Genomic DNA, 27,761 nt, shown 5'->3' with positions numbered 1-27,761 from the left:
GATTGGTTACGGAGTACAGTTCTGACTCTCAAATTAAACGTCTCGAGTGACCATAGTATGTATAAGGGCAACGCGCAACTGGTCATGCCTTTGTACAATTTACAACGTAGCTTAAACCTGGCCAAGGACACTATCAAAGAAAATCTAATAAAGAGAGAGAGAGAGCGCAAGGGCTTGACTTGTGGTGTGTTTAACGAACTAAAAGCGACCGTGGGAGGTGCATTGGCTGCAGGTAGAATAAATCACCAAAGTACAAAACCAATGCCATGCACGACTGCCAACAACGAGAAATGGAAATGGGAAAGAAGGGTGATGACAGGGAAGTAAAGAGAATCAAGAGAAGGGTCCTGGGTCGGCCATTGGACCCGACGAAACAGTAGGTACAACGATGCTGACAACCATTGCAACATGCGACAACCGTACACGACAACCACCCACATCTCAGCCACATTGATCATCCCCGCGCAATTAATCTTCCTGGTAGGAAATCTTGCGCATCTCTCCCAGGCGTTGCCGGGCGCGGGCAAGACTGTTCTCCAGCTGAAGAATTTCGACCTGGAATCCCAAGATGAGTCAGCTTTCGGAACCCTAGAAAGATGTCTACATGAAGAGCTTACCTGTTGCTCCATCTCCCGCACCTTGAACTCATGGGAGCCGAGCTTGCTGTAGTCGACCGCTTCGTTGTCCTCCTGGTTCTTCTCCTTGATGATACTCTGTACCTGCCGCACCAAAGCCCGGCACGCGGCGCCAACAGCCTTGCTAGCGCTCTCCAAGCGGTCTTGGGTCTTACTCATGAAGCTAGCCTTGACACGACTGGCCGCCACTAGCTGAGCCGTGCTAGCAGCCACATCGTTGCTGGCCACGATCAGCTGCTCAGGCGAGTTGCGGCCGGAGATAACCCCATCGGCCGTCTCGATCAAAGTGTTGGTCGAGTTAGCGACGGCCTTGGCTGCCGAGATCAACCCCTCCGTCCAACGGTTGTTCTTCTTATAGAATGCCGTGCGCGAAGAGCTACCACGGCCCTCGCGGACAATCTCTTGCTGCGACTCGGTCGCCGCCTTGATCAGCTCAGCGATCGCGTTGGTCACGGCAATAGCAGCTTCCAAGATAACGTCATTGATGCGAAGCTCATACGTGGTGTAGCCATCGCGAGGCTTCTTCTTGAGCTTCGCCAGGCGCTGCGCCGCAGCATCGATGGCATCAGCCGCCTTCAGAAGCTCCTGGTCGACAAGGTCGCCGAGGTCTCCATTCGTGGTGATTCTGGCGCTCTTGGGAGCGAAGACGTCGACCAACTTCGACAAGGCCTGCAAGTCTCTTTGCACCTCTAAATTGTTGTTGATCACCACGTCAGTCTTCTGCAGAGCCTCCAAACCCTCCAGTCGGAACGACTGCAGGCCCCGGAAGAACCGTACGGTGGCTTGTGCAGACTTGCGGGCCGCGTTCAGCAGCTGATCGGCATTCTTGTCGTCTTTAGCGAGGCGAGTCAATCCCTTCGTGTTGCTGAGAACATCAGCAATTGAGCCGGAAAAGATCGACACCGTACGGATGATCTCCGCGTGCGTACTATTAGGTCCATCGGCGATGTAGTTGTTGAAGGCAGTGGAGAATTCGGTTGCCGATGCAGACGCCTTCTCGATCTGGGAAAGCACATAGGGAGGCGAGGCATTCTGGTTACCAGCCTGCATAGTAGAGTCCACCTCGTATAAAGCATCATCCACCCGCTGAACACCAGTCTGGAGAACGGAATCGATGATATCGTTGATCTTGGCCACAGTGCCGTGCAAGACTTGATCGATTTGAGTATCGAGAGCTGTGTCGACATCACCTTGGCTCTTTGAAAGGCAGAGGGTTAGCCAAACACTTTCTTTCGTTTCCACGGGTTAAACGTACCAGTTTCAACTCTTCGAGTTCCATCAGAGCCTGCTCCATTCCGGACTTGTACACCTCGATTTCCTCGTCCTTTTCGCGAAGCGCGAGCTCGTGGTCACCATCGCGTTCCGAGTTTCTGGAAGAGTACTCCTCCAGAGCACGAGTTTTTTTCTGTATGCGGTTACTTGGTGTTCAGTTTCAGGTATGCCCTTATGCAAAACAGAACTTACCCTGAGAGACTCCTCCAGGTCGGCCATCTCACGGTTGTATTTCGACAACAACGTGGAGATCTCAGTACCCTTCGAGCGCTCGGCGTTCTCTGCGCGCTCAATGGCCATTCGGAGCTCCCGCTTGAGTTTCTCTAGCTCCTCCTTGTTGTTGCCGGTCAAACGATCTCGGTCATGCAGTGCGCGATCTCTCTCGCGGATCATGTCGGCCAGCTCCAAGTTCTTGGTCTTGATCTCACGTTCGAGCTTCTCCCGCCGCTCGATCGCCTCCTGGGCCGATGCAGCCTTGAGCTTGAGGCTCTTCGTGGTCTGCAACAGATCCAGGTGCTCCTGGCGCAGTTGCGAGTAAAGCTTTGCTAGAGCCTCATACTTGGACCGCCAGGTGTTCACTTGCTCCTGCAGGGATCGGATTTGATCATCCTTGGAAGCATTCTGGAGGTTCAAATTCGCGGTTAACTGGTTCATCTGTTCCTCCAGGTCCTTGACTCGGCGATCATACTGTTGCAGCATCAACTGATCGCGCTCATATTGAGCCCGAGCATTCAAGTTCTCTTGCTCAAGCTCGGCCAGTCGACCTTGTGTTTGAGTCTGGTATTGATCGCGCAACAATTGCTCATGAGCCAGACGCTGTTGCTCCGCCTGGAGGCGTTGTTGTTCCTCAAAGTCCTGCTGCGCCTGCTGCTGCGCCAAGAGTTGTTGGCGCTGTTGTTCCTCCCACTGTTGTTGCAAGCGGCGCTGCTCCGCCTCGTATTCCTCCTGCTGGCGCTTTGCTTCGGTGGTCCAGAAGTCGTTGATGGGTTCTGGATCTGCAGCCACCGGCTTGGGGGGTGGGGTGGGTTCGGGCTCGGGCTCTTTGGCTGGTCGTCTCGGAAGAGCGGGACGATCATCGTCTTCCGACAAGAGATTGGGCGGATCCTGCGGCAGCTTGGGAACGGTGATTAAACTGGTGAGGTACCGCAAATTAGAGCATTCGTAGTAGAACCGCACGAGCCGGTAGTGTTGGGCGTCATATCGGCCACGGAGAGGCTCCAAGGCTTCGTGGTCACCAGTCGCTAAACGGGCATCTGTTAGTCTCCATGGATCCGCGGTTGCAGGGAAGGTAGTATCTACTTGTGTGCATAGCCCTTAGCATGCTGGTAATGAACTTGTAAATGCCGTAGCTCTCCTGCACCAGCGGAACCAACGCAGAGATCCGGCATTCGTTGTTTGTGCCTGACTGGAAATGCGAGAAAATGAGTTTCTGGAAGGCATCGATCTGGTCCTGGAGAGTCATGAGGTCGCTAATAGTTTCGTAGCTATCATGGTTGTCAGCCAAGTTCAGTGCTAGTCTTGCGATTCGCATACCCCTCATTAGGATCATTGATCGTCTTTAGACTGATGTACTCCTCGTACTCGAAAAGGCCTGCGAAATGTTAGTATGTATCCAAAAGCTTGACGACCGGTTTCCGCACCATTGAACTCGGGATGGTTTCGGTGGAAGGCAAGCTTCGACTCGAGGAAGTAGACATACTCCCGGATCAGGGGTCCGTATCCTAAAGTATCACGATGGATAGTTAGTACTAAGCCCTAACGACCTGTGACTTGTATCTTCGATTCAGATGACCACCCACCTCGAAGACCCTCACCCCCGACACCTCGCATGAGGCTGTCAATCCAGTTGGCATGTTGTTGTGCTTCACGAATCACTATCGGGTGACCTTCTTGCAGCACCTTATGGATCGTGATAAGCGCTTTGAAGGTTTGCACCTCGTCGGCAAGGACCGGCTGGCTGTGACGCAGAGGCAGCTTGGTTAGCCGTCACCATCATCGCAAATGAGCATTGTGAAGAGCGAAGCTACAACATACACCTTCATACCAGCCCAGAAGGCCGCAGAGGATTTATGGTCCCATGTATAGACGATGCAGCTCCGAACATGTTTCCCTGGGCGAGCATTAGCGACGGACGGTCAGACGCGGATGCAGTGCGGAGCGGTGCTTCGGAGGTCGAGAGGGTGATGATGAGATCAATGCGTACGTTTCGGTGCGGTTTCCTCTGCGATTAAAATCTGATCAGTCACAAGAAGCTAGAAGGCCATCATTAGATTGAGCTACACTCGACTTACCGATGCTGGTAGCTTTGCGAATGTTGATGGCCAAATCAGCCTCAGTGCTAGACACATCATGTCAGTCGGTCTTCAACCCTTCCGAGCTTCCGCGCATATCTGGTAGAGCATAATAGATGACACGTACCGACTCATCTTGACGTTGCAGAGCTCTTGCTCTTGGGGTGGTAGAGAATCAGGGGATCAGGGGACGGGGAAATGCGGCGGGAGCCGGTGGGCCCGAGTGCGCAACTTAATCAATCAGTGGAATGGAATCACAGGTGCGCTCAACGGAGGAAAAGGGGGAAGGACGATAGAAAAAGATTCAAAAGATGGGAGAATGTGACAGCCGACCGGCACTAAAGGGAAAAGAATGTAAAAAGGGAATTGGGAAAAGAGGGGACAGATAAACAGATAGACCGACAGCGATAGGAGAGTGGGAGGAAGTGAGTGAGTGAGTGCAGTGTTGGGTTGGGTGAGGAAATGACGTTCTGAAAGTTGATTGACGGCTGCGGCCTATCCTTGGCGCTACCGCCGCGTCAACTGGGCATGAATAATACTACAGTACTACTCAAAGTATACGGGACAACGTAAGAATGCTCAAGGCAGCCACAATACTTGCATCCAAAAGCCATTCAAAAGACTAGAAAATTGGAAGACCTACTTCACTTTCTATATTTCATCAGTCCGAGAATACCTCAGTAGAACTAATCTGATTCGAATTACACCCAAACAATCCACAACGCCTCCTGTTGCCTTGCACCTTGCGCGCTCAAGAACCAGCCGAGAAAGAAATGCAGCAAGTGATATAATTTAAGTCAGATGTAGTGGTAGTCTGGCCGCCAGCTGAAACTGCTTGAGTAGCCACTGCGATCCACTATCCCCTCCACCTCATCATGGGTCTATGCGAAACGTCCATGGGGAACGCACAGCGCGCTGCGATATATGACCACCAACAAGTACAGACACAATGAGATACACAATGACTTGCAATTGTCGGTTCATTCTCTCAAGGGATGATCCCGTCTGTGGCGGATAACCATTCCATTCCATGTTTTCCAGAGTCGGGATTGACCACTGAGGCTACCGTCGGTGGTTTTGGCTCGGATGCCCCCCCGTCTGAGGGCGCTTCCACGAGACTAGTATGATTCTGAGTTTTATCTGACAGAGAATGTAATGATGCATCAACTTCCTTCGGTGTTGTTGCCAATGTCCCTTCCAGGGTCGTGTCAACAACCGGGCTGTTGGGACCTGAATCATATGGCGCTTCAACCACCAATAGTTCGCTGGGACGGCTACTGCTGTCATCGGGATGATACACAGGTTTTCGTCGGGGCGGCAAAGGGGGTTTTGGAACAGGTCGGTGGTTCTCTTTCTCCGGCTTATGCTCGGGGAACGGTGCGTGGCTAACCGGCTTGCGTTTGGGGACAACGGTCGAACTTCCCGTTCGTCTGTAGCTGACCTTGTCAGGTCGCGGCAGCGGTGTGCCTGGAGGTGGGAGGGGATGACCACGCCCAATCGGCTGCTCCGGTGTACCAGCAGGACGGGAGGCATCCTGACCGGAGTTGAAATCCCCCTTGCCAAACACGTTCCATCCCCATTTCTTGGCGACGGACGTTGCCGTGTTGAAGGTCAGAGAGGCTTGTGACTTGACATCGGAGTTTGTTGCAGATGTAAGAGATCGAGTCAATGTCTCCATCGTGCTCCGCCGTCGCGATTTATTGCTGTTCAAGGATGTGGTGGAAGCATTCGTCATGCTGTCTACGTTCATCGACGACTCACTACCGTGATGAATCGAAGGGGGTCGTGTGGGCAAATCGCCATAAGACTCTCGAGAGCTGTCAACCGACTCAACAATGGAAGGCTCGCGACTCTGGGAAGCACTTGTTGGAACGAGATGACTATCGATGGGAGGTGAAGTCCCAGGTGTCCTTTCTGGTGAGCTAGGCGGGGAACGGGTGGAGAGCTCGTTCATCGTGCTGGTTGCATTAATCTTTTCCTCCCCCTTGGATTCGGATGAGACTCGGTCGAAACCTACATGATCGGCAGTCACCACGGGGTCCGCAGCGTTAGAGAAGGTCTGAGAACGGATGACTCTTGGAGGCGAGGTACCCAATTTCTCTACAGCAGAAGACAGGGCACTTGTGCCACTCTTTTCGGGGTCCTCAATAGAGGCCTTCGAGGCCTTGCGGGCCTTCAAAGTCGCTGTGCCCGACTCTCCAAGCGCAGGTGCACTCATCGTGCGTTCGTCCTTCATCTTCAAGATTTCCACGGACTGATCTGGGACACCCCCAGGCATCAGAGGCTGCGCCTCGGATTCGTCCGGGATATCAGCCTTCTCATCGGGTTTCGGGATATCTCTCTGCCAGATTCCACCACGAAAACGCTGGGGCTGAGTATCCAGGAATGGTATATCATCCCAGAATGGCAGAACACAACTCTCCGCGACCACTTCACGGATTCGGCTTTCAATAGCACGTAGGACGATACCAAGCGTAATCTGCTTGGAGCTAACGATCGGTTCGATATTCATCTCCATGTTGGGCATTGTTTCAAATGATATCCAGATCCGATTACTCGGAGGCGGTTTGAACTTAATGAGCAAATGCCCCTCGAGTTTCTTCAAGACGACAGCTAGGACAATATCAACTTCCCGGGCCTTGAAACGAGGACCCAGATCGATACGGACGGTAGCCGAGATCTGAACACGAAAATTGCCGGTATACTGCACGTCCGTCTCCACGCAACAGGTACCATCGACAGTCAAGTCCTTGAGCCTGGGATTGATTATGAAGGGGGCCCCTTCCCCCATGTCGATCGTTTGTAGACCGATCTTGCTGATGAAATTCGGCTTGTTGACGCGAGATATCTTCTTGGTGATCTTTTTCCTGATGAAATCCTCCATCTCCGGCGTCTTGTACATTGCAAGAAACAACCTACCTAGGACGGCGTTGATCCAGCGGGTTTGCAGCTGTTCCTCGGAGGAATGAAGTCGCTGCACAAGCGTCACAATGTGCTTGGTATCGAAGGCCTGATGTTTCGGAGGGCTATCCGCGGAGTTCCACAGCCTGGACTGGTTCTGGAGCATGGCAAAGTAGAAGTCCTCCTTCTCTGACAGGTTCTCCGAGAATAGAAAGAACGGTGGCGTGGGGCCTCCGAGATCTCCCAACGACTCCAAACGTCGTGACAGGCAGATAGCGTTCCTTTTCAGCCATAGCTCTCCTTCCGCAATTTCTCCCTCTCCGCCATGAATGCTCACGTCGTGGTGGGCAAGGGAAATGACGTATCGAACTTCCACTTGGTTCGCATTATCGTAGAGCATCAAGTGCCCATGTCTAGCACAGACGGACGGTCAGGATCAATCCTTGCAGTTCTGCGACCAAAGGGAGCGACACGCAGCATGACCTACCGAAGCACGATGTAGAATACATTGCGCGCCCGCTTTCCGTTCTTTGTAACATTTTTAGTCGGTTCAATAGTCGGCGTCTGCTTGCGATCGAATAAACTTCTATACATGGCTTGATAGACACTGGGGCTCTCCGCGGCGATCACCTCCCCTGCCGGGGTGGTTCTTTCCGGAGGTTTCCCATTGACTCCACCGGGAACATATTCACGACAGACTGCGAAATATCCGGCGGCCACGTCCGAGTCATGCGTGCGGTGGAACTTCTCGGCCAGCTCATCGGTCCCGGACTTTAAGCTGTACTGATCATCGTTATCGCGCTGCAGGGAGTCGTGCGCGGGTTGGCGGGTTAGCTGAGAGGGCGGGGATGATGCAGTCAGATAGGCATAGAGGAGGAATAGCGATATGACGAGAGGGAAAAACGTGAGTCCACCAAGGACATAAACGAAGAGAAGGTTGCCGAGTGAACTCATTGGGGAGCTGAATGGATTAGAGGACCGGCAATGAAAGCTCCATCATCATGGGGTAAAGTGACACCAAAGGAACCAAGTGGCAGCAGAGACCGAGAGTATTGGACCAGCCTCTGGAGTGAGACCAGCTCCGAAGAGAACAGAACACGAGGGAGATAAGGGGTGGGGTGGGGAGGTGGGGAGAGGAGAGGCGAGGAGAGATGAGGCGAGGGAAAGGAAGAGAGGACAGGTGTATCACCTCTTCAGTCGGTGGTGGTGTTTTTTCTATGGGAGAGGGCGGAGAGGAGAAAGAGGAGCTAGAGGGAGGAAGAGTTATGTGGTTCCAAGTTCCAGCTCGTCACTGCACTGCAAGTACCAACTTAGGTAGTACGTTACCTAGGGGAGGTATAGTACGGAGGAGGACTGTACCGTGCTTCAGACACACCCAGCCTTGCCCTGAAATCCTGTTACCTCCGCGCTTTCCGTCACGGCTCAGTGCTTCTTTTTCTGGCCTTGGTTGATCTGGTTTGCTTGTCTGGTGGGCTAGCCTCAGGCATACGGCATGGATGATTGACGTCGATTCGATGACGGAACCCGGCGGCTGGGTGGGGAAAGCTCAAGCTGGGAACTTGGGAAGGGCTCAATTTACGGGCTACGTTCTAAACTCCGTAAGTCACTCTTAGGTAACTGTAGGGAAGTGGTTGGAAGAACGTTGCCCCGCCCCCAGCCCTGCCAACCGGTTGATCCCGTGATGAGTCTTACAACTCGCAAAAAACTACCCACGTACGAGTAGAAACTCTTCAGCTAAATGAGCTGTAGCTGTAATCCCTGCCATGTTCCTGGAATTTTGGCTGGCGTTGGGTCACCGCCGTTTCGATGGCTGCGCAGTGAACAAGTTCTCCGTAATTTCCTCTTTATCACGGATAATTCGTGTTGTATTCAGTAAGTACTGCACCCCTCTGGCTAATCCCCATTGGGAGTAGCATGATTTGAGTAGTTGTTGATCCCCCGGCCGGCCATTCTATTCTTATATTCTCGCTATTGTCCTGTTAATCCCGCAGCGAATTTCATAACGATGTATCGTAAACACGACAAGTCTACAATCTCAAACAGCTGGACACGGTCGTATCACTGGCTTCCTGGTTTCTTGGTGTCTTGGTTTCTTCTTTTCTTTTTCTTTTGCAATATCCCCACACGGACTATACCTTCATGTGTCGCGTTTGATGGTCGACTGAGAGTTGGGCACCCCAAACCACCATGGTCCCCTCAGAAGACCCATGTTAATTGAAAAAGCTACACATATGATAGAGACCGCCGAAGCTGAGAGAGATGCATTGAGACATACTAGTCACTCATCAATTAAGGTTGTTATCACAGGTGTGCTGTATTGTGCCTGCTTCTCTTCTTCGCTGTCAACCAAGATGGATTCCCGGTTTGCTTGGCTTCTAGAATCCTTCCCATGGCCGAAAGATCAACTAGCCAGGGTTACAGTTACTGAGTACTACAGTGAGCCCCTGGTTGGAATGCAGGAGGATGTACCTGACATCAGCCCTGCAGCTGGAGCCAATGCGGCTATCCATCGACTCATCACACCACTTCGCTCTGTTTCCATGACCCAAGATTCAAGCTAAATTTTGCATCTTCGAAGCACATATAGATACAACATACACACACACACACATGCTTCCATAAATTCATCCCTGCCTTCCTGCCTGCATCCATCCATCCAAGGAGCCCAATCTGATCAGCTGACCGATTAACTGAGTGCGATCTACCCAAGCTCATTCCAGTTTAGCCCATGTGCTATATAGCCAACCAAACTATACGATGGAAAGAGTTGCCAGATGATCCCCAAAACCAAGCTCGTGACAGCCAGATATAAACGATAAGAAATAGTAGTACATGGGACATGTCGGCTTGCAAAAAGAAAAGGAACGTGTCTAAGTTTATGAACAGAGGGAGAAAAGGAAGGCTGAAAGCGAAACAGGACGGCCGGGCATCCCCAGCTTGGTCTCTATAATAAGAACGCTTTGCAAAAGACAATGTGCACACGGATCGTCCGTGTCGCTGGCTGGATCAATCTATTTCCGGCGGTTCATAGTCTTCTCGCACATCTGAATCAGACCAGCCTTGGCTTCGCTGTCAGGGAAGTCCGCGAGCGCGGCGATCGCCTTGTCAATATATTCCTGGGCCAGAACGCGGGTTTGTTCCACACCGCCAGCCTTTTGGACAAGTTCGCGAGCCTGTGAGTGTCAGTCGATGTTGCTGGATGCTCAATGGGCTGAAGGGATCTTATTTACCATCTGAACGTCACCGGCCTGGCTGAATTTACGGCCAACCAGCGGGCCTAATTCAGGAAACTGCTTCCACGCATACAATAGCGGGGCTGTGGCCAGGCCCAGCTCCAAGTCCGCACCGGCGGGCTTACCCAGCTCGGCCTCGGTGACCGTGTAATCCAACATATCGTCCACCAGCTGGAACGCCAGTCCCAGATTGCGCCCGTATTGGTAGGCGGACTCGACAACCGCAGGAACACTATTGCCCAGCACCGCGGTCGACCGGCAAGACTTACTGATCAGACTGCCGGTCTTGAGGTACGTCTTCTGCAGGTAGTAGGAGAGGGTCTCGTCCGTGAAGACGGGCTTCTTCTCGTCCGCGGCTGTGTTCTTCAGCTGCATGAATTCGCCCTCCACGAGGTTGGTGATCACGGTCGACATCAGCTCGATGACCTCGGGGTCTCGCAGCCGGGCTAGAGCCACCGAGGCCCGACCCAGCATGAAGTCACCCGCCAGCACAGCCATCTTGTTTCCGAACTGCAGGTTAGCCGAGGTGAAGGAGCGGCGCGACACAGCATTATCGATGACATCGTCGTGCAGTAGAGATGCGGTATGAATCAACTCGGTGATCTCCGCGAGTCGGCGCTGTGTAGGGAGAATATTTTCATCGCCAGCAAAGTCGTAGGCCGCATCAGGGTTACTGCTGGAGGTCGCGGAGGACAGCGAAGGGGGGAGGTCTGGGTTGTTGTCGACCAAAATGGAGGATGAGGTAATCGGATCATTGACCGTCGCGTTGTAGTCGACAGTCTGGGGTTTGCGTGGGCACAGCGCTGTCGCTTGTGACATGAGCAAAACAAGCAGCGGCCGCATGTGTTTGCCCTCGCTGCGCGTGTAGTATTTAGCCACCTTGTCCAGCGTCGGGTGGCCAGACCCAAGCAATTGACGAAGGTTCTTGGTCAGGAACTTGAGCTCCTTGCCGACCATGCGCAATGGGTCGACCGAAATGCCCGGCGGCGCCTTGGGGAGGCCTTTGAAAAGTGTCTGGGCCGCCGACACGGCCGCCCCGAATGGAGAGACATCTCTCCGGCGGGTGGGATGATATTTGCGGGTTTGCACTTGCGTCTGAAGAGAGAGGAGATCATTTCGGAGGCATTGCCAGCAAACTGTCGTTGTGGTCGACGGCGTCGTAATGCGAGACGATAGTACTAGCCCGGCGGCTGGGACTGTGCGAGCTTTCATGATGGAAAGAGAGGTGGAGAATCGAGGCGAGTACACCGAATCAGAATCTAAAAGACAGTCATACCCAAGGAGCAAACAACGATTGGAAACCGGTCCAGATCCGGCAATGACTGTTGGGGGGAAAGGAAAGGTTGGGAATAATCAATAGATTAATTGAAGCCGAAGATTTCGAGAGAGAATCGGGCGGTCACTGACCTGGGCTTGCAGTGCCTGCAGTGGAACAGACCTCGGGCCGGATCGGGGTTCCGCCTGGGCCGTCACTCATCATCAATGTCTGGCCTCATACTGTACAGTACAACTTTCAAACCTTCCCTGGTGCATGCATACCTACCTACCAATGCTCGACCTCCTTTGATAAGCAATGCCACATCTCTCACAAGGAAATTGGCTGGTCTAAGTCGGCTATGGTGGAAACTACAAAATGAAGAGGCTCCCCCGGTTGCATCATCACCTTCAACACCTAACTCGGAAGTCAAAAGGAAAAGAATGGAACAGACGAGTAGGCGGGTGAAACAGCATCTACACCGCAAACAACATAGGAAAAATGATTCAATAATAGATGAGAAACATGGAAGATCACGCCGGCAAAAGCTCAGTCCTGCCAATTCCCCTCAAACACATCCCGGAACATTGAATTTGCAGATAAGAACACATAATTGTTGAAGGCCTCCCCGTCCAACCGGTCGGGGATCGGCAAAGAATTATGGAAGGAACGAAGCCAGAAACCTGCTGCATGTTATTGACGCTCCATAAGATAATCCCTTAGATAGCATCAAAGTCACCGCCGGCATCTTCATCATCCATGTCTCCCTCTTGAATCTCCTTGGCCAACTCCCGCTCCCGTTCCCGTGCTTCCTGTGCACTCTTCAACTCCAATCGGTGCTGGTTCATGGGGAAACGCATGGCCTAGAATTGAGATGGTGAGCACAAGTATGATAGCAGAACGTGCGATTTGAACTCACCTTAACGCTCTCATCGTGAAGACTCAAGCAGGCTCTAATACGCTCGTGGAAGACCTCACCGGGCTCCCGAGTAGCGTAGATGTCACCGACCTCCTTGCTCTTCATGAAGCCACGCTCATGGTCCAAACTGGCTTCGATCACCCCATCACGAATAGCCTTGGCCACGATGTACTCAGCCGACTCCTCGCTGTCCAGGCCAAGGCGAAGGCAGATGTCCCGAAGTGAGATGCGAGAGTAAGAGAGTGACATCATGCGAATGCCCGTCTTGATCACGTTCTGTCTCAAACGCAGGATGAGGGTGTATGTACCATCCTTGCGGAAGGTTGCAGTGTAGGTATTTACAATGTTCAGGAATCCATCCAGATCACCGACGCTCACAGCCTGCACCAGTAGGAAGTACGGGTGCAGGGCACGCTCCAACGCAGGCTGACGGAAAATCGCCCGGTCGGGAATATCACCCATGAGCAGCTCGACGACAACGAGCAGCTTATGGGATGCCTGGTAGAAACCGCGTGCACTGTGGCTGGACGGAGACTTCCGGGTAGCGCCAATCAAATGCCCGTGGGCGTCCGTGTACTGCAGCTGAATGGCCCGGATACGGCCCAAATAGTACAGATAGCGGGCAATCTGGTTGTTCGAGGCAGACGCGGGGAACCGGTTGTGCGAGATCAGCAAGTCCGCCTGCGATATGTGGGAGGTCGACAGGTAGTTCCGCAGGAGCAGGGTCATCACGGTCGCCTGGGTATCCACATCTTTGCGCAAGACAGCCGTTCGCAGCGCGTTGAGCAGAGGCTGGCGAATCGATGTGACAGATGCAGCGGGCGACGGAGGAAGAGGCGCAATCTGTTCGTAGAAGAGAGAGTAGTAGAAATAGACTCGGGCCGCCAGAGAATCAAGAGTGCGGCGGTTGAGCGCCCGCAGCTGCTCGATCAATTCTGCGGAGAACTTGGCGCCCTTCTGGAATTCCTTCTTGTCGTACAGATAGATCTGAACAAGAATAGAGAGATAAGTGTCGATCTCGGGCAGGATTTCCTTGGGGGTCGACTTAGTCTTCTCCGATTCGACGTCCATCTTGGAGCTGGCGTCAGCACTGTCAAAAGCGCCAGTCTGATCGATGGCGCCCAACAGGAAAGAAGCAGTCAGGTTGGAGGGCGGGTAGTTCTCGACGATGGCTTCTGCCAGCACATCTGGTGTGATGTGCTTGCGCATGGACGATATCGAACGCAAAACGCGGAGAGTGAATCTGGGGTCGAAGTGGCTGACAGCTCGCTCAAGCAATGTGAAGTTATACTTGATATCTACAGCAGATCGCATAAGTGGCCGTCAAGGTATCACAGCCCCTTGGACTTAAGAGTCTACTCACCTTGGACAGCCTTGACCTTCGGGTCAACCTCTGACCTGGACTCCTCGGTGTCCGCACCCTCCATGGCGATGTCGCCTTCATTGTCCGGAGCTTTCTCGCCGGATAACCTCGAACCCTTGGTCGGGGGCACTACAACAGTCATCTTCTCGTCACCTTTCCGATCCTTACTGGCGGTGAATGAGGATGTAGGCCCACCTGCCGTATCCTCTCCCATCTCAACATCTTCCGAACCATTCATGCCGTTCTTCGTCGGGTCGGAGCCGTTGGTCCGCGGCTGGTCCCGCTGTTCACCCATTCCGGAATCTGCTGTGCTATTCGACGAGGCGGCTTTCGAGGCGGTGGTAGATTTGGCCTTGTTGGCAGCGGCGCGATTGGGCGCCGGTTGGTCCTTGTTGGAGCTGGTGTTCTGTGAAGTAGAGCGACCCTTCTCACCGTTAGCAGATGAAGAGGTATCCGACTTGCTGTTCGATCTCAGAGAGCGCCTCTCGGCCGGCATCCTTGGTGAACTGGGGGTCTTTTGGCTAGAAGGGGAGGGGGGGATAAAGCTTCGGCTTCAGCTTTCAAGCTCAAATGAGCAATGAGGACCGCGGTACCAGAAGCAGAGGAAGGGGCAAGAGATGAAAGACCACCGGTGAGAGGGTGGGGGGAAAGCAAGGGTTATGGGGTAAGAGACACACAGAAAAAAGTCAAAGATGCAAACAGAAGGCAAGATAGATCGCGGATGGTGGGTGAGTGAGTTGGAAGCAGATGGTTGATGAGGTGGTGATGTGATGTCAAGGCTGGCTGGCTCTGGGATGGACAGCGAGAGAAGCAGCCCAGGGCGGCTTAGTCAGGTTCGGTCTTACCGGTCGGGGGTCAGCTGGAGTGACAAGCTAGCTTGCGCGTGCGCCTGGCGCCTGGTCAGTTAGTCCGGTTCAATTGAATACAGAGTCAATTGGCTCTGGAGGGATAGAGCTGTAGCCCAACTTACTGAGAAAGAATCCGGGGGTTTCCGGTGTCAACCTTTGAGGTGGGCTGGCTGGTTGGTTGGATTGTACAGTGAGTTCACGTTCGTCAGTACTCCGTAGGGACTTAGTAGTTGTAAGAGGAGAGTCGGGGAGAAATGGATAACTAAGTTAAGTTAGCTTGGTAAGTTCGCTCGTTACATTGCCACTCTGATGGCCTGGTATTTGAGGCAGCAACAGCTGGAAATCATCTTGGCATGTTTACCGCGAACAACAACCACCACCTCCATGAATGATTGATCTTATCGGAAAACACCGCCCGGGTTCTTGTTGTATATCCACCCATTTCTCAACTATTATCCTGTCGTCGCTCAGTCTATGCTCAACATGTCGCTTCTCGAAAGCCACCTTGAGCAAATCATGCTCTCCTCAAATGCCATTGCAGAACTTCCGTGAGACCCCGACCCGGGCAACCTCGTACAGTACCAGCTTGCTGATCCGCTGTCGTTCCAGCTTTCCACCTCCGCGAATGTTCACCAATGCTCTTTTGGGCTCTCATGACATCACCTCTCTAATCCGCGACACGGAAGCTCATGAACGGGCTCTATTTCAGACTGATCCCTCGGTGAAGCCAGTCAGCTCGGCGCAGCGCCGAGCTACTCGCCGCGGCACGCAATTCCCACAAGAAACAGAGAAGGAGTCTATGGCGAGTCGGATATATTCGGCCAGAAACAACAAAAACCAGTCCGCTGTAGCCAGAGTGCTAGGCTCAGATATGATGGAGGAGATCAAGCGCTCCGCGGGACGGGGTCCGCGCGGGGAAGTCAACGTCGATGTCTTGCTTCGCGGCGCAGAGATCCTTTGCAATGTCTAGTAAGCTCTCCCTTCCTGCGCTCGTCTAATGATAACTGTCTGACTTATGGGGGTAGCCCGGTCGCTGGCGCACACGAAAAGATCGCGAGTCTTCGCTATCGTCACCAATTGATCACGGACTCAATTATGGAATTGGAAGAGCGCGTGGCCCGCAACGCTGCAGAGCTGGAGCAAATGAGCCACTCCTACGGTGATGACTATGATGATTACGATACTGGAGAAACACTGCAACCCGAGGTGGCCGACGTCACAGATGCTGATCTGTCCCGGGAAATGGACGAGATCAGAGAGTTAGAGAGAAGAAAGCGAACGCTAGAAGACCGGGTCAATGGGATGGAACGGGATCTTGGTGGGTTGCTGGGCTGAGAACAACGCAGAACCCGATACTACCATCCATGATCTTGCACGCATTTCCAGCAAAACCAGTGCTGGCCTGATAGTTTTCATCTCAGTGAAATGCTGCTCTTGGCTCTCCTTCAGCCGGTCCGACCGAATCAAGATGTGGGCACATCCGAGCAAGCGCTGATGAGTTGAGCTACCATACAGTAGCAAGAATGCGCAAATGCGCCATGTTGGATTGCGCAGAAGTGGCATGGCTGGGTCTCATTTAGACCCTGACACCACTTACTCTAGGGCTCTTTCACGACTCCGGCGAACTACATCAGGCAGCTTGCGGTCGCCGATGAAGTTACCCAGCCATACGTGAGGACACTCGTTTCAGACTGAAATCAGCGAAGTTTCCTGTCTCGTTTTCTGAGAAAACTTGGAGATTGGTCGGGTCTCGTGGTCTTACCTGAAGTTGTCTCAGCCGTCCCTCATTCCCCATTTCCCGACAACAGAGATGCAAGCTATATAATCTCATGCCGTGTTATATTGCATATATGCTTGTTGCTCCCGGTGATTCGTGACATCAATGCTTCGAGTGACCGCTACAATGAACCTTAATGAGGCTTGTTCCGCCTCTTCATCCCTAAATGTGTGCGTTGCTGCCATAAATGAAGACGCCATAGATCAAGGAGTAATTTCCCAGATAAAATTGTAGATTGCCAGTGTAGCGCAATTGACAGTCGTATCAGTACCGTTCCAAGTTCCAAGTTATCACGACCGCCTGCCGGAAAGGAAGTCAGGGCATGCGAATGAATGAAAGCCTGAGGCATTTTCCGACCCGCCATAATCGTCCCCGGCTTGTCTTCTTCTGACTTCTGCTCCTCCCGCTGCTCATTATCTTCCACCTCAACTGCTATATATCTCTTTTCCAAAACTAAAGAAAACTAGAGCAACTGTCTCTGCTGCCAGCTGTTCACTCACCGTACTTTTATTTCCTCATTGCGCTCGGTTCGGTCGCAGCCAACTCCATAGCCACCACAGCTGTATCGGCACCCGAACGACGCGTGCCTCCCGCCGCACTTCTAGCCGATTCACTCGAACCGTTACATCCCCCGAGTCCATCTTTTCGACAAACGGCCTCATCACCACGCCTACCTAGCTGGAGGGAAACTATCTACATAAACATGGATACTTCACAGGCTCAGGCGCAGGCTGCTCAAGCCCATGCGCAGGCTCAAGTTCAGGCGCAGGCGCAGGCGCAGGCGCAGGCGCAGGGCCCGGCGACTCAGCAGCAGCCCATGGTGCCGCAGCACTCGAATCTAATCCGAACGGATCAAGTTCAGAAACTCCCTCATTTGAATGATCAGCAAAAGGCACAGCATACTCAGTTGGTTCGAAACCTGTGGGAACTTCTCAACGGCCGCGATCCGCAGACTTCGGAGTACCAGCAGGCTCATGCACGGCTCGCCCAAATCTCCCAGACCCTCATGAAAGGCATGCGCGCCTTTCAACAGAGTCGCCAGCTCCAGCATCAGCAAATGCAAGCAACAAACCCGGCGCAGCCGGGGCAACCGGGCCAGCCGGGCCAGCCAGTACAACGGACGCAGTCTGTGAACCCTCAGACCTTCAATCAACTCCTCCCGCAAATCCAGCAGAAAGTCAACAGTCTGCAGTTCTTTCTCCCTCCCAATATCAGCAACGAACAGGCGCAGACGTGGCTGCCCGAGGCCAAGCTTCGCTATGGGATCGCTTTACAGAAGCAGGAGATCGGACGGGTTCGCATCGCGGATATCCGTCAACAATTCACCCAACGCCAGGGCGCGGGAAATATGACACAGGAAGAGGTGGGAGAATTCAAGAGCCGCCAGTTGGCGGCAGAGAAGCTGTACCGTGAGGGGAGCGACTTCCTCTCTAAGTTCAAAGAACAGCAAGAATCATTCAAGGCACAGCAACAGAGGGCTGGCGTTCAGCAGCATGTTTCTGCTCAGCAACATCCTCAACCAGGAACAGCGCCGCCGCCGGCGCCGACTGGCCCGAGCCCAGCTCCAGCAAGTGTTCCTGGACAAATTCACCCTGGACAAGCTCCCACCCCCGCCCCACACACCATCAACTCGGCCGTCAACGCTGCGCGCAACCAGGCTGGACATACCGCGATGTCTCCATCTACTTCTCAACCAGGTCAGGCACCCACTGTTCCCGGTCCCGGTCCCGCACCTGCCGTTGGCCCTGTTCCTCAGCAACCACCCACCCAGCAACCGCCTCTTCCACAACAAATCCCACCTCCGGTTCAGCAGCAGCCAGGGCCACCTGGCTCACAGGTACCTTTCAATCCGGTCCCAGGTCCTGTCCCGGACGTTTCCACCCCTACCCCGACATCTCAGACAATGATCCAGGGACCGCCCCGCCCGTTGTCGCAGCAGGCTGCTATGGCCCAGGCTGCTCAGAACTACTCCAACAACAACATGAACACCAACAACGTGCCTCAGCAGCAGAACATGAATCAAGCAGCTGCCAATCCTCACGCACATCCGCAAGGTTACAACTCCAACCGTTCTACCGAAAACCCAGCACGTACACACACTATGCCCATCCCCAAAAACCTGAATGTGCCCACCCCAGAACCAGTGAACATGGCACCGGCGCGCCCTACGCTGTCTGGCGGTCCGAGCCACGCGGCGGTAGGCGTGATGAACCAGCCTGCGATTCAAAAGCACCCTGGATATGTCCTTGAGGGTGAGGGTCAGAGAGTATTGAGCAAGAAGATGCTCGATATCCTGGTTCGCCAAGTCACTGGTGGTGGAGAGGGTGAAGGCTTGACTCCAGATGCAGAAGAGGTAAGAGGGAACACCCATTCGCTGCGCGACTTGCTCTTGATTACAACGATTCGCTGACCAATCTTGGACAGTTCATCCTCCAGATGGCAGACGACTTTGTGGACGACGTCGTCACCTCCGCATGCCGGATCGCCAAGCTGCGACCCTCTTCAACCCTGGAGATCCGCGATCTGCAGCTCGTCCTTGAACGCCAGTATAATATGCGCATATCAGGCTTCTCCACCGACGACCTCCGCACCGTCAAGAAACCCCAGCCTACGCAAGGGTGGACTCAGAAGATGTCGGCCATCCAAGCAGCCAAAGTCACTCAAGGCAAGGCAGAGTAAATCCGTGCAACGGCCACTCATACCTTTTTCGCGCAAATTCCCATAATGTGCTTCAGTACGCTCAACTCACCTCCTATTTGACATGTGTTGTTCCCAGCAATAAGCACCAGGCCAGCACACACGAGTCACTCTTACGCAAGATCACGCTCATCCTCTCTTCTTATCGTCTATAACGAAGAATCTTCCTATTATTCCGGTGCTTGATGGACGTCTCATTTGTTTTCTTCTTTTTACTCCTATCATGAGATCCGGTTTCATTGGCGTTATCCGGCGGCGGCCTCGTTGCCCTCTGTTTTTGCTTTGAACATCCTTCTTCGCCTTTTCAGCAATTGGATCAATGCAGATGCGGGATGGTTGAACTCGGTTACGGGTTGTTTTCTTCTTCTTTTTCACTGGTGGAATCAAAAATTGCATTCACAAGGGCGTTCTTGGAGGTTTTGTTTTAACTTTCCTGCTTTTTGCTTTTTTGTTTGTTTTTCTGCTCACTTTGCGTTTTTTCAAAATCGGTGATCCTCTATCTCTATTTTAAATTAATTACCCATTCATATGCTTGCAAAATCAAGGCTCCTTTCACGCTGATCTGGTCTTTCTTTGCTTTGCTTTGCTTTGCTTTGCTACTATTATCCTTTCTGGTTCCCTCTTCCAACTTCTCTTTTCAAATGGCGTGCCTGGAGGCTATCCTCAGGTGCAGTTGTTTTATGCAACATGGTTATTTGGAGCTACTCCAGCTGAGTCCTCTAACTACCTGGGCCCAGAGTAGTATCATTTAAAACACTCAACCACTACGCTAACTCCTAGAGGTCACCTTATGTCAATACCATAACACGGATTCCTGAATAAGTATGGTACTCTGCATCGACTGGTAGATATCGATCTGCTCCCGGGTTCTCGGCCGGGGAGGTCAGACATGACATCAGGGGTCGAGTACTTCGCCTTTCCAACTTTCGAGCAACTTGCGTAGAGACTAAGGGATCTTGATGTACCACACAGCTAATAGGATAATGGTGCAGGTAACCACATGAGTCGGCCGGCTACCAACACATTAGATCATGTTATGGTATCTGCGGATTATAACTCGGCAGTGGAGTACACGGACCACTCACTCTTCAACCCCTTAAGACTGTATACACTACAACACAAAAAATAATCAAAGGCAATGCGGTGTTCTGGTATCAATTGTCTACTTTGCTTGGCTTTGCTGCGCTGCGCTGTACTTGTAGCGCGTCTTCTATGGGACCCCCACCACTCGATCAATTGATCAATCAGTCTTCTAAGGGAAGGGAGAGAGCAATCACTGGAAACTCACGGACACAAAGCAAATCGCAAAACAAGGCAATGGAAAATCACCAATACACAATCAGAAAAAAGAGGTAATCAGATCGGATCAATTAAACCGCTCGATAGGACCTGCTCGCGCACAAAAAGGATGAAAGTTCAATCGCTTAGCCCCATCCAAATTCGATGTGTATAAAGGCCAAAATCAAATAAGCCAAACAATGATAGCCGACGCAAAGATGGGGAAGAGAGCAATGCTGATGATGCCCGCCTTTGCTTACTATGCTTAGAGCAAGGAAGGCGCTGTCCGGGGTACAGAGCTAAGGTGCGAGAAGAGAAATTTAGTCAGGTAATGAATTGGGCTGGATGCAATAGACCCCTTCATAAAAGAGGGTCAGTGGTGGTTTCTTGTTGACATTAAACAAATGAAACGACAACAATAATAAAATGGGGGACAAAGAGCTATTTGATACAGATGAATGTAGGAAGGGTTTGAGAACATGGCCAAGTGTCAGTAAGCCCGACTACGTAGGCATGTTTCCTCAAAACTGGAGTCGTGAATATTTTATCACGAATTAGGCCATGAAAAAAAAAAAAAAAAAAAAAAAAAAGGGAAAGAGAGGGAAAGAGAGAGGGAGAAAGAAAGAGACATAAGGAGATAGTAGTAGTGCTGTAGCTGATATAAAAGATGGTGGGCACAAGCAGATGTGATCCGCTATGCCGGGTGGGAATGATGGAAAGAATGTGTTGGGTTGAGCGGATGATACCGCTACGGTGACCAAAAGAAGGTAGTAGAACGTATTCAAGATGTCGAAAACAGGGATTCTGACCATAGGGGCTGGCGCCCGATGGTATGATTGGAATTAACATCACTCGTGGCAACATGAGGACTATAGGAATGATGTGGATGGGGGAAGATGCGTCGCGTGCAGGAAAGCGGATGATCCGTGGCGCCAGGGTATGTATATGATGCGAAAGGTGCGCAGAGCTGCGAACGAGGATATCATGAAAAGTCGGTTCAAAATCAGCAACGGGGAGGTTCATTGTCTGCCAGAGACAGAAACCATTTCAGGCTGCCCGTTGCGAACGACCCCCTTCCCTTTGCCGACTACAGGCGCACCGTTCTGGTGGGGAATTTGTGGCAGGTCCTTCTCGGGAACAGGTGGGCCATGGCGGCTGTGTGAACTGTGGCCACCGAGGCTGCTGGCCTCGCCTGCTTCTTCGACAATCGGAAGTGTTGAAGGTGCGAGAACGCCGGAGTCGTTAGGATCTCGCACCGTCGTCAGAGTTCGAGGCTGTACAATGGACGACTCTCTCGACGCCTCTCTTTCCGCTGCTTGCATGGTCTCTTCGACAGAAGGTGTTCTTTCTGTGGACGGTTCTCCCATGGCCTTGGCTTCCCGCTGTCGCTGTGCTTCTTCCTTTGACATGGTGATACCCTTGATGAAGTTGATAAAACGATCTCCATAACTTTCTGGAGGAATCGGCGATATTTGAGTGCGATCGTGGGAGAGACCCTTAAAGAAATGTTCTAGTTTCTTCACCATTCCATACTGTACATTTCGTTAGTAACATAGTACATCATACCAAAACCTGGCACCTCGAGGCAACTTACGTGAGTCAAGCAGTCGATGATACCAAGATAGTATATCTCTTCGCCAGGCTGGCCGTTCTCATGAGTGGCGCGGAACCCTCCGTCATCGGCGTAAAAGACGTGGTATTTCCTCTCGTCGAGTATCTCATCAGGCATTTTCGCAGTTGCTTGGTCTAATGGAACTGGGCGCTCACGCTTGATGAGCATCCGAAGTTCTCGGGCCTTGCGTTCGTTTTCCAGCTTGGACGGTGTGCGCATCAACATGTTGGGGTTCGCATCCTCCTCGCGATCACCCCCGGGTTGGAAAACTTGCAGAGTTTTGTCACGGAGCTTCTCCTCGTTGCCTCTTTCCACATCGTGAATTCCCACTAATAGTGAGTAATCCATGATCTTGAGCTTTTTCAGCAATTCGACATCTCGCTTTAATTGAGCGAGGAAGAAGTCGCGTTTAGACGGGCCACACTGTATCTCGCGGTTCCTCCGAACCCAATTCAAATCCTTCAAGGTCGCTCTCGGGTTCTTCTCCAGATCCTCCTCGCGCAGATCACGGCCGATCATAGAACCCTTCAAGTCGAATGTCTGGTGGATATCGCGATGCGGAGGAAAGAGGTTGTTCATGACAACAAAGTGGATTTTTCGCCCATAAGCCATCTTGACACGGTGAAGACCATAGAACTGCGAAATCAAGGTGTTTGGGTTTTGTTCAACGTGCCGGTAGTACTCAGGGAGGATCTTGCGTAACAGTTTGTGCTCGGAGTGGTGGATGGTCTTGATAATGTACTTATAGTCTCTGGAAAAGTAAAAGAAGCTTCCACTCTTGCCCGGAGAGCCCAACTCCGACAGGATGTACTTGCTTGTAAGTGACATCAGATAGTCCGCTGGATCGAGTCGAAACTTTGCTCGCAGGTGCCGGAAAACCCAGGGCGCATAATCCTTGAATTTGAAATCGTACTTCGCAGAAGGAGTCAATTCATTGCCGGTTCTGTTGAGCGTCAGTCGATGTACAGTGAAGAACAAGCACTTGAGAACATACATGTCAAACGAGAATTTGTGCTTCGCCTCGAAATCCGCGGGAGTCAACTCCCGGTCCATCTTGGCATTGATCCTCGAGACAGTGAAACGAATCCCGGTTAACATGTTGTAGGCCGTCACGTAGTTCACGTGGTTTTGGTCCACCTTGGTTCCCACGATGACCCGATCATCATCGTCTTCGTCCCGGCGTCTTCGCTTCGAGGCTCGCCTCTGTTTGATGGCTTCTGCCCAGCGAGCTGCATCTTCGTCGGGAGCTGCTTCGTCTTGCAGGCTTTCCGATTGATTGGTTCGAGTAGCCCGTCGGGCCAGGCTGAAGGATGTCCGGCGGGTTCCGGTGGTGGGAGACAGGCGACCGCTACTGTAGGCCATGTCTTCCGACTGATCACGACTACCACGGCGCCCGCTCGTCGTGCGCGGGACTTGTAATGTGTGTCGATGGCGAAGACTGGTGTTGCTTTGGTCCGGCGAGATACCATTTTCCGGGGCTGGAGGGGAAGAATAGCGATGAGGGCTTTTCTGCGAGGGGGATAATCGATCGGGATCGGGAGAAAGACGGCCAGCGTCGTCAGGTGGAGAGGTGGATAACCGGGTCGCCGATGCATTGCCATCATATTCCGGGGAGTGAAACTCGTCGGTTGATTGTCGATTTAAATCTCCATTTACCAAGGGTTTTCCATTGAACGATCGGGGATTGAGTGTGCCGTTAATTTGTTGGCTTGCAATCGATGCCGCCGGAGAGCCTGGCCCTGTGACCGTATCTAAGGATTTATCGGAGAAATTCCGTTCCAAGGTCGCGGAGGGCCGACCATCCTCCTTGGGATCCCGAGCTGACCCGTTTCCTAATGAGTTCATGCTACCGTCCTTCGAATGAGGCAATTCGCGGGTATATGAGCTGGCGCTGGATCGCGGACCATTTAGAGCAAAGGCGCTACCGTTTGTGAGTTGGCGATCGTTCGAGGGGGTTTCCAGATGATTAGCGTCGCCATTGGGCCAATTTGTCCAAAGAAACGTATTCCCCACCGAGTTCTTCTCGTTGGGCTTGCCTTGCGATGGGTCGAATGGCCGAGGGTGTGTAGCCGTAACGGTGGCTGTTGGGTAGGCGGCGACGTCGTTGGAAAACGATGGCATGATCAGTTGGTCTAACTCCCGGGAGAGAGGCGGAGATAAGGGCAAGGGGGGGAGAGGAGTCGACGTTTGTGAGTGATGCGTCGACTGTTGACTTAGAGCCGAGATGTCCTTTTTGCTCGAGCGACGAGAAGGAAGGTGTCAACCAAAGGCAGAGAAGGGCTGATTGAGGGAGGACAAATCGATCAATGGCGGTTGTCGATATGCAAAAAACACGGTTCCTGAGATCGAGCTGGGGGCCAGCCGGCGGAAAGTACTTCAGCGGCTGATAGGCATGTTCAGGTGAACCACTAAATATGAAGGGCCCGGAACGAAGTCAAGAGCAAACACGTTCTTTGAGTTTTGCGTGTCCTGAGGCGACAGACGGAAGTAGGTTGAGGTCGGCGGAGAAAGTGGTGTGAGAAAGCGCTGAGACGAGTGGTGGAATCCGCGGCGAGGGAAACGGGTAGAAGGGCGGGCAAGATGAGGGCGGGACGGGGGTATCAGTTGCAAATGCAGGCAGAGTGACGACAACGAACAGAAGCCAAAGCTAAAGGAGAGATAACTAGAATGCAGGGGAAATGGGGGAGGGGTGGGGAAGGTAGAAGGGAGAGACGTAGTCGAGATTGTCGAATGGGTGATTAGAGCAAGAGAGAATGAAGACCGAGAGAAGAGGGAGGGAGGGAAAGAGAGTGAGAGAGAGAGAGAGAGAGAGGAGGGAGAGGAGGAGGAAGAGGAGAAATGGAAGAGCGAACGAACAGTGACTGAGTGAGTATTCTTAGGGCGAAACGGACTCGTAATTCAAGTGGAACTGCCACAAAAACGTGGAGAGCTGAACCTGTATGGTATGGTTCCTGATCAAGGCAGTGATTGTGGGCTTACACGTAGTACGGAGTAGGTACGAAGTAGTGTTTGGAGAGACTATGGTGGGAAATGTAGAGGAACGAACAGATCGATAATAGATAGACAGACAGAAGAGTATTTCCCCCTTTCTGTAACAGCGCAATTGGGGAGTTAGGCAGTGTCTGGATTCGAGCTGGATTGTTGCTATAATTACAGAAGTTAATGGTTCTAAGTTGTCCAGAAGAGAATTGAAAAGCAGGGGAAGGAAAAGTGGGCAAGCTCCACCAGGGCTGGACCGCCGTCATTACCCAGTATTACGCGGCAGGTACCAACTTCCGATAAAAACACGATGGAATCGAAGATTGACCATGATTTACATACTGTATGTATGTATACACACCTGCAGCTCGGGGATAGAAGTAGATGTATGAGACCAAATGCTGGACTCTATGTGCAGCACTGTACTAAGTGCAACATCAGGGCTCCTTCCGCTATGTCGAATAAGTTCTACTTGTTCTTTTTCAGATGAGTCCTCACTATCATCGATCAGGCAGGAATTGTTTGTTGCCAACCCAAGACGAGGGGATCCTTGGCACTCCCTGCAAGACATCAACGTCACTTTTGCATTTCTCTCAGTCGCTCGTTCTTCTTGAGACTTTCAATCAACACACTAGTCAATGTGCAGGTGCAACCTATAAAATTCATGACACGATCGTGCTACATGCAACATGCTCTTCGAACCGGGTATAGTACAATACAACACAGTACACTTTTCTGTCATAAAGGCAGCCCAGCAATCGAACATACTGACTACACGGAACAAAACATGGCTGTATTATATGCAACCTGATCTCCGACAGCATGCATCATCATTTATCGTCAGGATGGAAGTTCCTAATGCCCGGCTCCACTCATTCGTTGCCCTATTGCACCCATGATATACATCTGAGATACGCATGCCTTTACTCACGGATCTCTATTCCATCAAACCCAGCAGCGATGACAGTTGAGAGTTGAATGTGCCCAAGAGGTTGGCAATCCATACCTGAAGAAAGGGCCTCAATACATACCATTGTATCTATAAAAGCTCCCCCAATCCTCCGGAGCCCCTGATTGACCCTCGACGCAGCCAAGGACTCGAATTGTGGCAGCCTATTCTCTTCATCTTCTGCCAGCAATACTTAATAGACCAACCGTCTCAAAAGGGGTTCATTCGAATAAGAGTAGTGTAGATTCTGACACCTAGGCCCTGCCCAGGATTCTCCAACACAAACCAACAATGCAAATCTAGAAGATAACAGTCTCAGTTACTCCCGCACCAATCTACCTGAAGCTGTGTGAAAGGGAGGTAATGCAACCTGCTACAAAACAGTGTCAGGTTTGGAAACCTCCTCTCCCGTCATCCGGCACTGAAGAAGAAAGGCAGGGTTCATTTCTTTTGCTATGTAAAACTCCTAATGCATGCACGAATGATCGACAAAATGTCCATGATAAAGCCAACGTCACTCCCATTTTCAAAACGCCTCCCCAATGATCTCTTCCCCTCATCCCCCTCCTCCCTCCTTCTCTGAGAGGGTCCAATCGACCCTGACGCAATGGTTCTACAAACAGGTATAGTCAGATAAAAAACCTTAAGCGAACAGGGACTGGTCTTTCCGAATGCCTGCCAGTCAAAAGAACAAGAACCTTATAACTACTCACTCATAGCTGTCGGACTCGTACTGTACTGTAGCCGAGCAAGGTCATCGGGCGCCGATAAGCCCGTTAGCCGGCGGGACGGGAAAAGTTTTGTTTGCTGGCTCAAGCTCCTTTTGCATTTCTAGACCCCTCGAGCCCTACTAGTATACATACTGTACATACACACCAAATGTCTCAAATGTAGCACAATTACTGCAAAATAAAAAAAAAGTCAAGCACTAGTTATGACTTTGGAGTTCAAAACTAAAGTCAGATTGATTACTTAACCCAAAGTCTGACTGACTAAGCGGATAATCCCACATCCTCCCAGTCTTGAAAAGTAATTCCTATTTTTGGTGAATTTGGGTGCAAAGTTTAGCAAAACACACCATCCGTACGCGCTAGGGTATGGACCATACCTCGTGGTAAATCGCGTATTGGACTGTTGTTCCCATACTTCCTCAGCCGAGCCCAGTAAGAGCACGAAAGACTCCACCAGTTGATCTGGGTGTCTGGATGGAACATCCAACCCCCTGGGCCCGTGGATATGCACAAAATTTAAGCTTAGATCATTCCTTCCGCGTGGTAGACAGTCTTCTTTGCCAATAAGCACTGGCACTGGCATTGCTTAGTGGTGGATCGAATCCTTGAATGACTTGTTCGCGGAGCCAGGTCCATGTCCCCTGGATGGTGGTTTGGGCATCGCATACCCATTTCCAGCCCGACCGCTTCAATCACTACAACGGTTTCTGGTTGAACTAAACAAGTGGTTTCATTCCAAAGCGTAACACCCGTCCTTAGACTGGCGTACAAAGCATAGCACGCAATTGAATAACATATCCCGTTGCAAAATCCACCGCAAGACGCCGACCCTACCAACAAAAAAAAACGACCGAGTAAACAGTCCACAGCATATCCCAGATACAATCATCCCGTCCTTCAAGGAGATTGGTGGCCGAGAGAGAAAAAATTACAAACGAAGGAAGGGGACACAACCCAAAAGATATAACCCCGAGGACACATCGCAAACAGAGAAACGGGCCAAAATGATCAAAGGTAACTG

The 27,761-nt window shown here is 51.9% G+C and overlaps 6 protein-coding genes across 6 annotated transcripts; 2 read left to right on the top strand and 4 right to left on the bottom strand.

The window, feature by feature from the left end:
* Positions 1–27: 27 nt before the first annotated feature.
* ASPACDRAFT_117010 (putative cytoskeleton assembly control protein Sla2) lies at positions 28–4,646 on the bottom strand. Its single transcript, XM_020196025.1, has 12 exons — positions 4,326–4,646; positions 4,199–4,245; positions 4,111–4,128; positions 3,942–4,017; positions 3,707–3,864; positions 3,548–3,628; positions 3,441–3,498; positions 3,207–3,391; positions 2,100–3,148; positions 1,891–2,040; positions 618–1,832; positions 28–555 (listed from the first exon to the last, which is right to left on the bottom strand). Exons 1-12 carry the CDS (start codon positions 4,331–4,333, stop codon positions 469–471), a joined length of 3,132 nt encoding a protein of 1,043 aa, XP_020057014.1. The 5' UTR covers positions 4,334–4,646; the 3' UTR covers positions 28–468.
* A 184-nt stretch (positions 4,647–4,830) lies between these two features.
* Positions 4,831–8,098, bottom strand: ASPACDRAFT_77563 (SMP domain-containing protein). The gene is made up of 2 exons (XM_020204986.1): positions 7,587–8,098; positions 4,831–7,512 (listed from the first exon to the last, which is right to left on the bottom strand). Exons 1-2 carry the CDS (start codon positions 8,051–8,053, stop codon positions 5,187–5,189), a joined length of 2,793 nt encoding a protein of 930 aa, XP_020057013.1. The 5' UTR covers positions 8,054–8,098; the 3' UTR covers positions 4,831–5,186.
* A 2,012-nt stretch (positions 8,099–10,110) lies between these two features.
* On the bottom strand, positions 10,111–14,365 carry ASPACDRAFT_51607 (proteasome regulatory particle lid subunit RPN3; the record flags this gene model as incomplete). The annotated part of the gene is made up of 5 exons (XM_020202507.1): positions 10,111–10,272; positions 10,330–11,528; positions 12,330–12,450; positions 12,507–13,804; positions 13,870–14,365. 5 exons carry the CDS (start codon positions 14,363–14,365, stop codon positions 10,111–10,113), a joined length of 3,276 nt encoding a protein of 1,091 aa, XP_020057012.1.
* An 835-nt stretch (positions 14,366–15,200) lies between these two features.
* Positions 15,201–16,052, top strand: ASPACDRAFT_27151 (uncharacterized protein; the record flags this gene model as incomplete). Its single annotated transcript, XM_020199473.1, has 3 exons — positions 15,201–15,265; positions 15,327–15,686; positions 15,743–16,052. The coding sequence occupies 3 exons, from the start codon at positions 15,201–15,203 to the stop codon at positions 16,050–16,052; spliced, it is 735 nt and encodes a 244-aa protein (XP_020057011.1).
* A 1,241-nt stretch (positions 16,053–17,293) lies between these two features.
* On the top strand, positions 17,294–19,173 carry ASPACDRAFT_13440 (putative transcription initiation factor TFIID subunit 12; the record flags this gene model as incomplete). The annotated part of the gene is made up of 2 exons (XM_020197126.2): positions 17,294–18,847; positions 18,919–19,173. Coding segments are annotated over 2 exons (1,809 nt in total), but the record flags the coding sequence as incomplete, so codon positions are not given.
* A 2,315-nt stretch (positions 19,174–21,488) lies between these two features.
* Positions 21,489–24,202, bottom strand: ASPACDRAFT_77558 (1-phosphatidylinositol-4-phosphate 5-kinase; the record flags this gene model as incomplete). Its single annotated transcript, XM_020204985.1, has 3 exons — positions 21,489–22,001; positions 22,064–23,024; positions 23,076–24,202. 3 exons carry the CDS (start codon positions 24,200–24,202, stop codon positions 21,489–21,491), a joined length of 2,601 nt encoding a protein of 866 aa, XP_020057009.1.
* Positions 24,203–27,761: the final 3,559 nt, after the last annotated feature.

Source organism: Aspergillus aculeatus (assembly GCF_001890905.1).
Source record: "Aspergillus aculeatus ATCC 16872 unplaced genomic scaffold ASPACscaffold_6, whole genome shotgun sequence".
NCBI classification, from domain to species: Eukaryota; Fungi; Ascomycota; class Eurotiomycetes; order Eurotiales; family Aspergillaceae; genus Aspergillus; species Aspergillus aculeatus.
This window is presented reverse-complemented; position numbering and strand designations above follow the sequence as displayed.

Coding starts and splice junctions, on each gene's coding strand:
- ASPACDRAFT_117010 (XM_020196025.1), bottom strand. Junction 3,149..3,206: donor GCTAAGGGCTATGCACACAA/GTAGATACTACC, acceptor ATGCCCGTTTAG/CGACTGGTGACCACGAAGCC. Junction 1,833..1,890: donor AACTCGAAGAGTTGAAACTG/GTACGTTTAACC, acceptor TGCCTTTCAAAG/AGCCAAGGTGATGTCGACAC.
- ASPACDRAFT_77563 (XM_020204986.1), bottom strand. CDS start 8,053: ATGAGTTCACTCGGCAACCTTCTCTTCGTTTATGTCCTTGGTGGACTC. Junction 7,513..7,586: donor GTATTCTACATCGTGCTTCG/GTAGGTCATGCT, acceptor CGTCTGTGCTAG/ACATGGGCACTTGATGCTCT.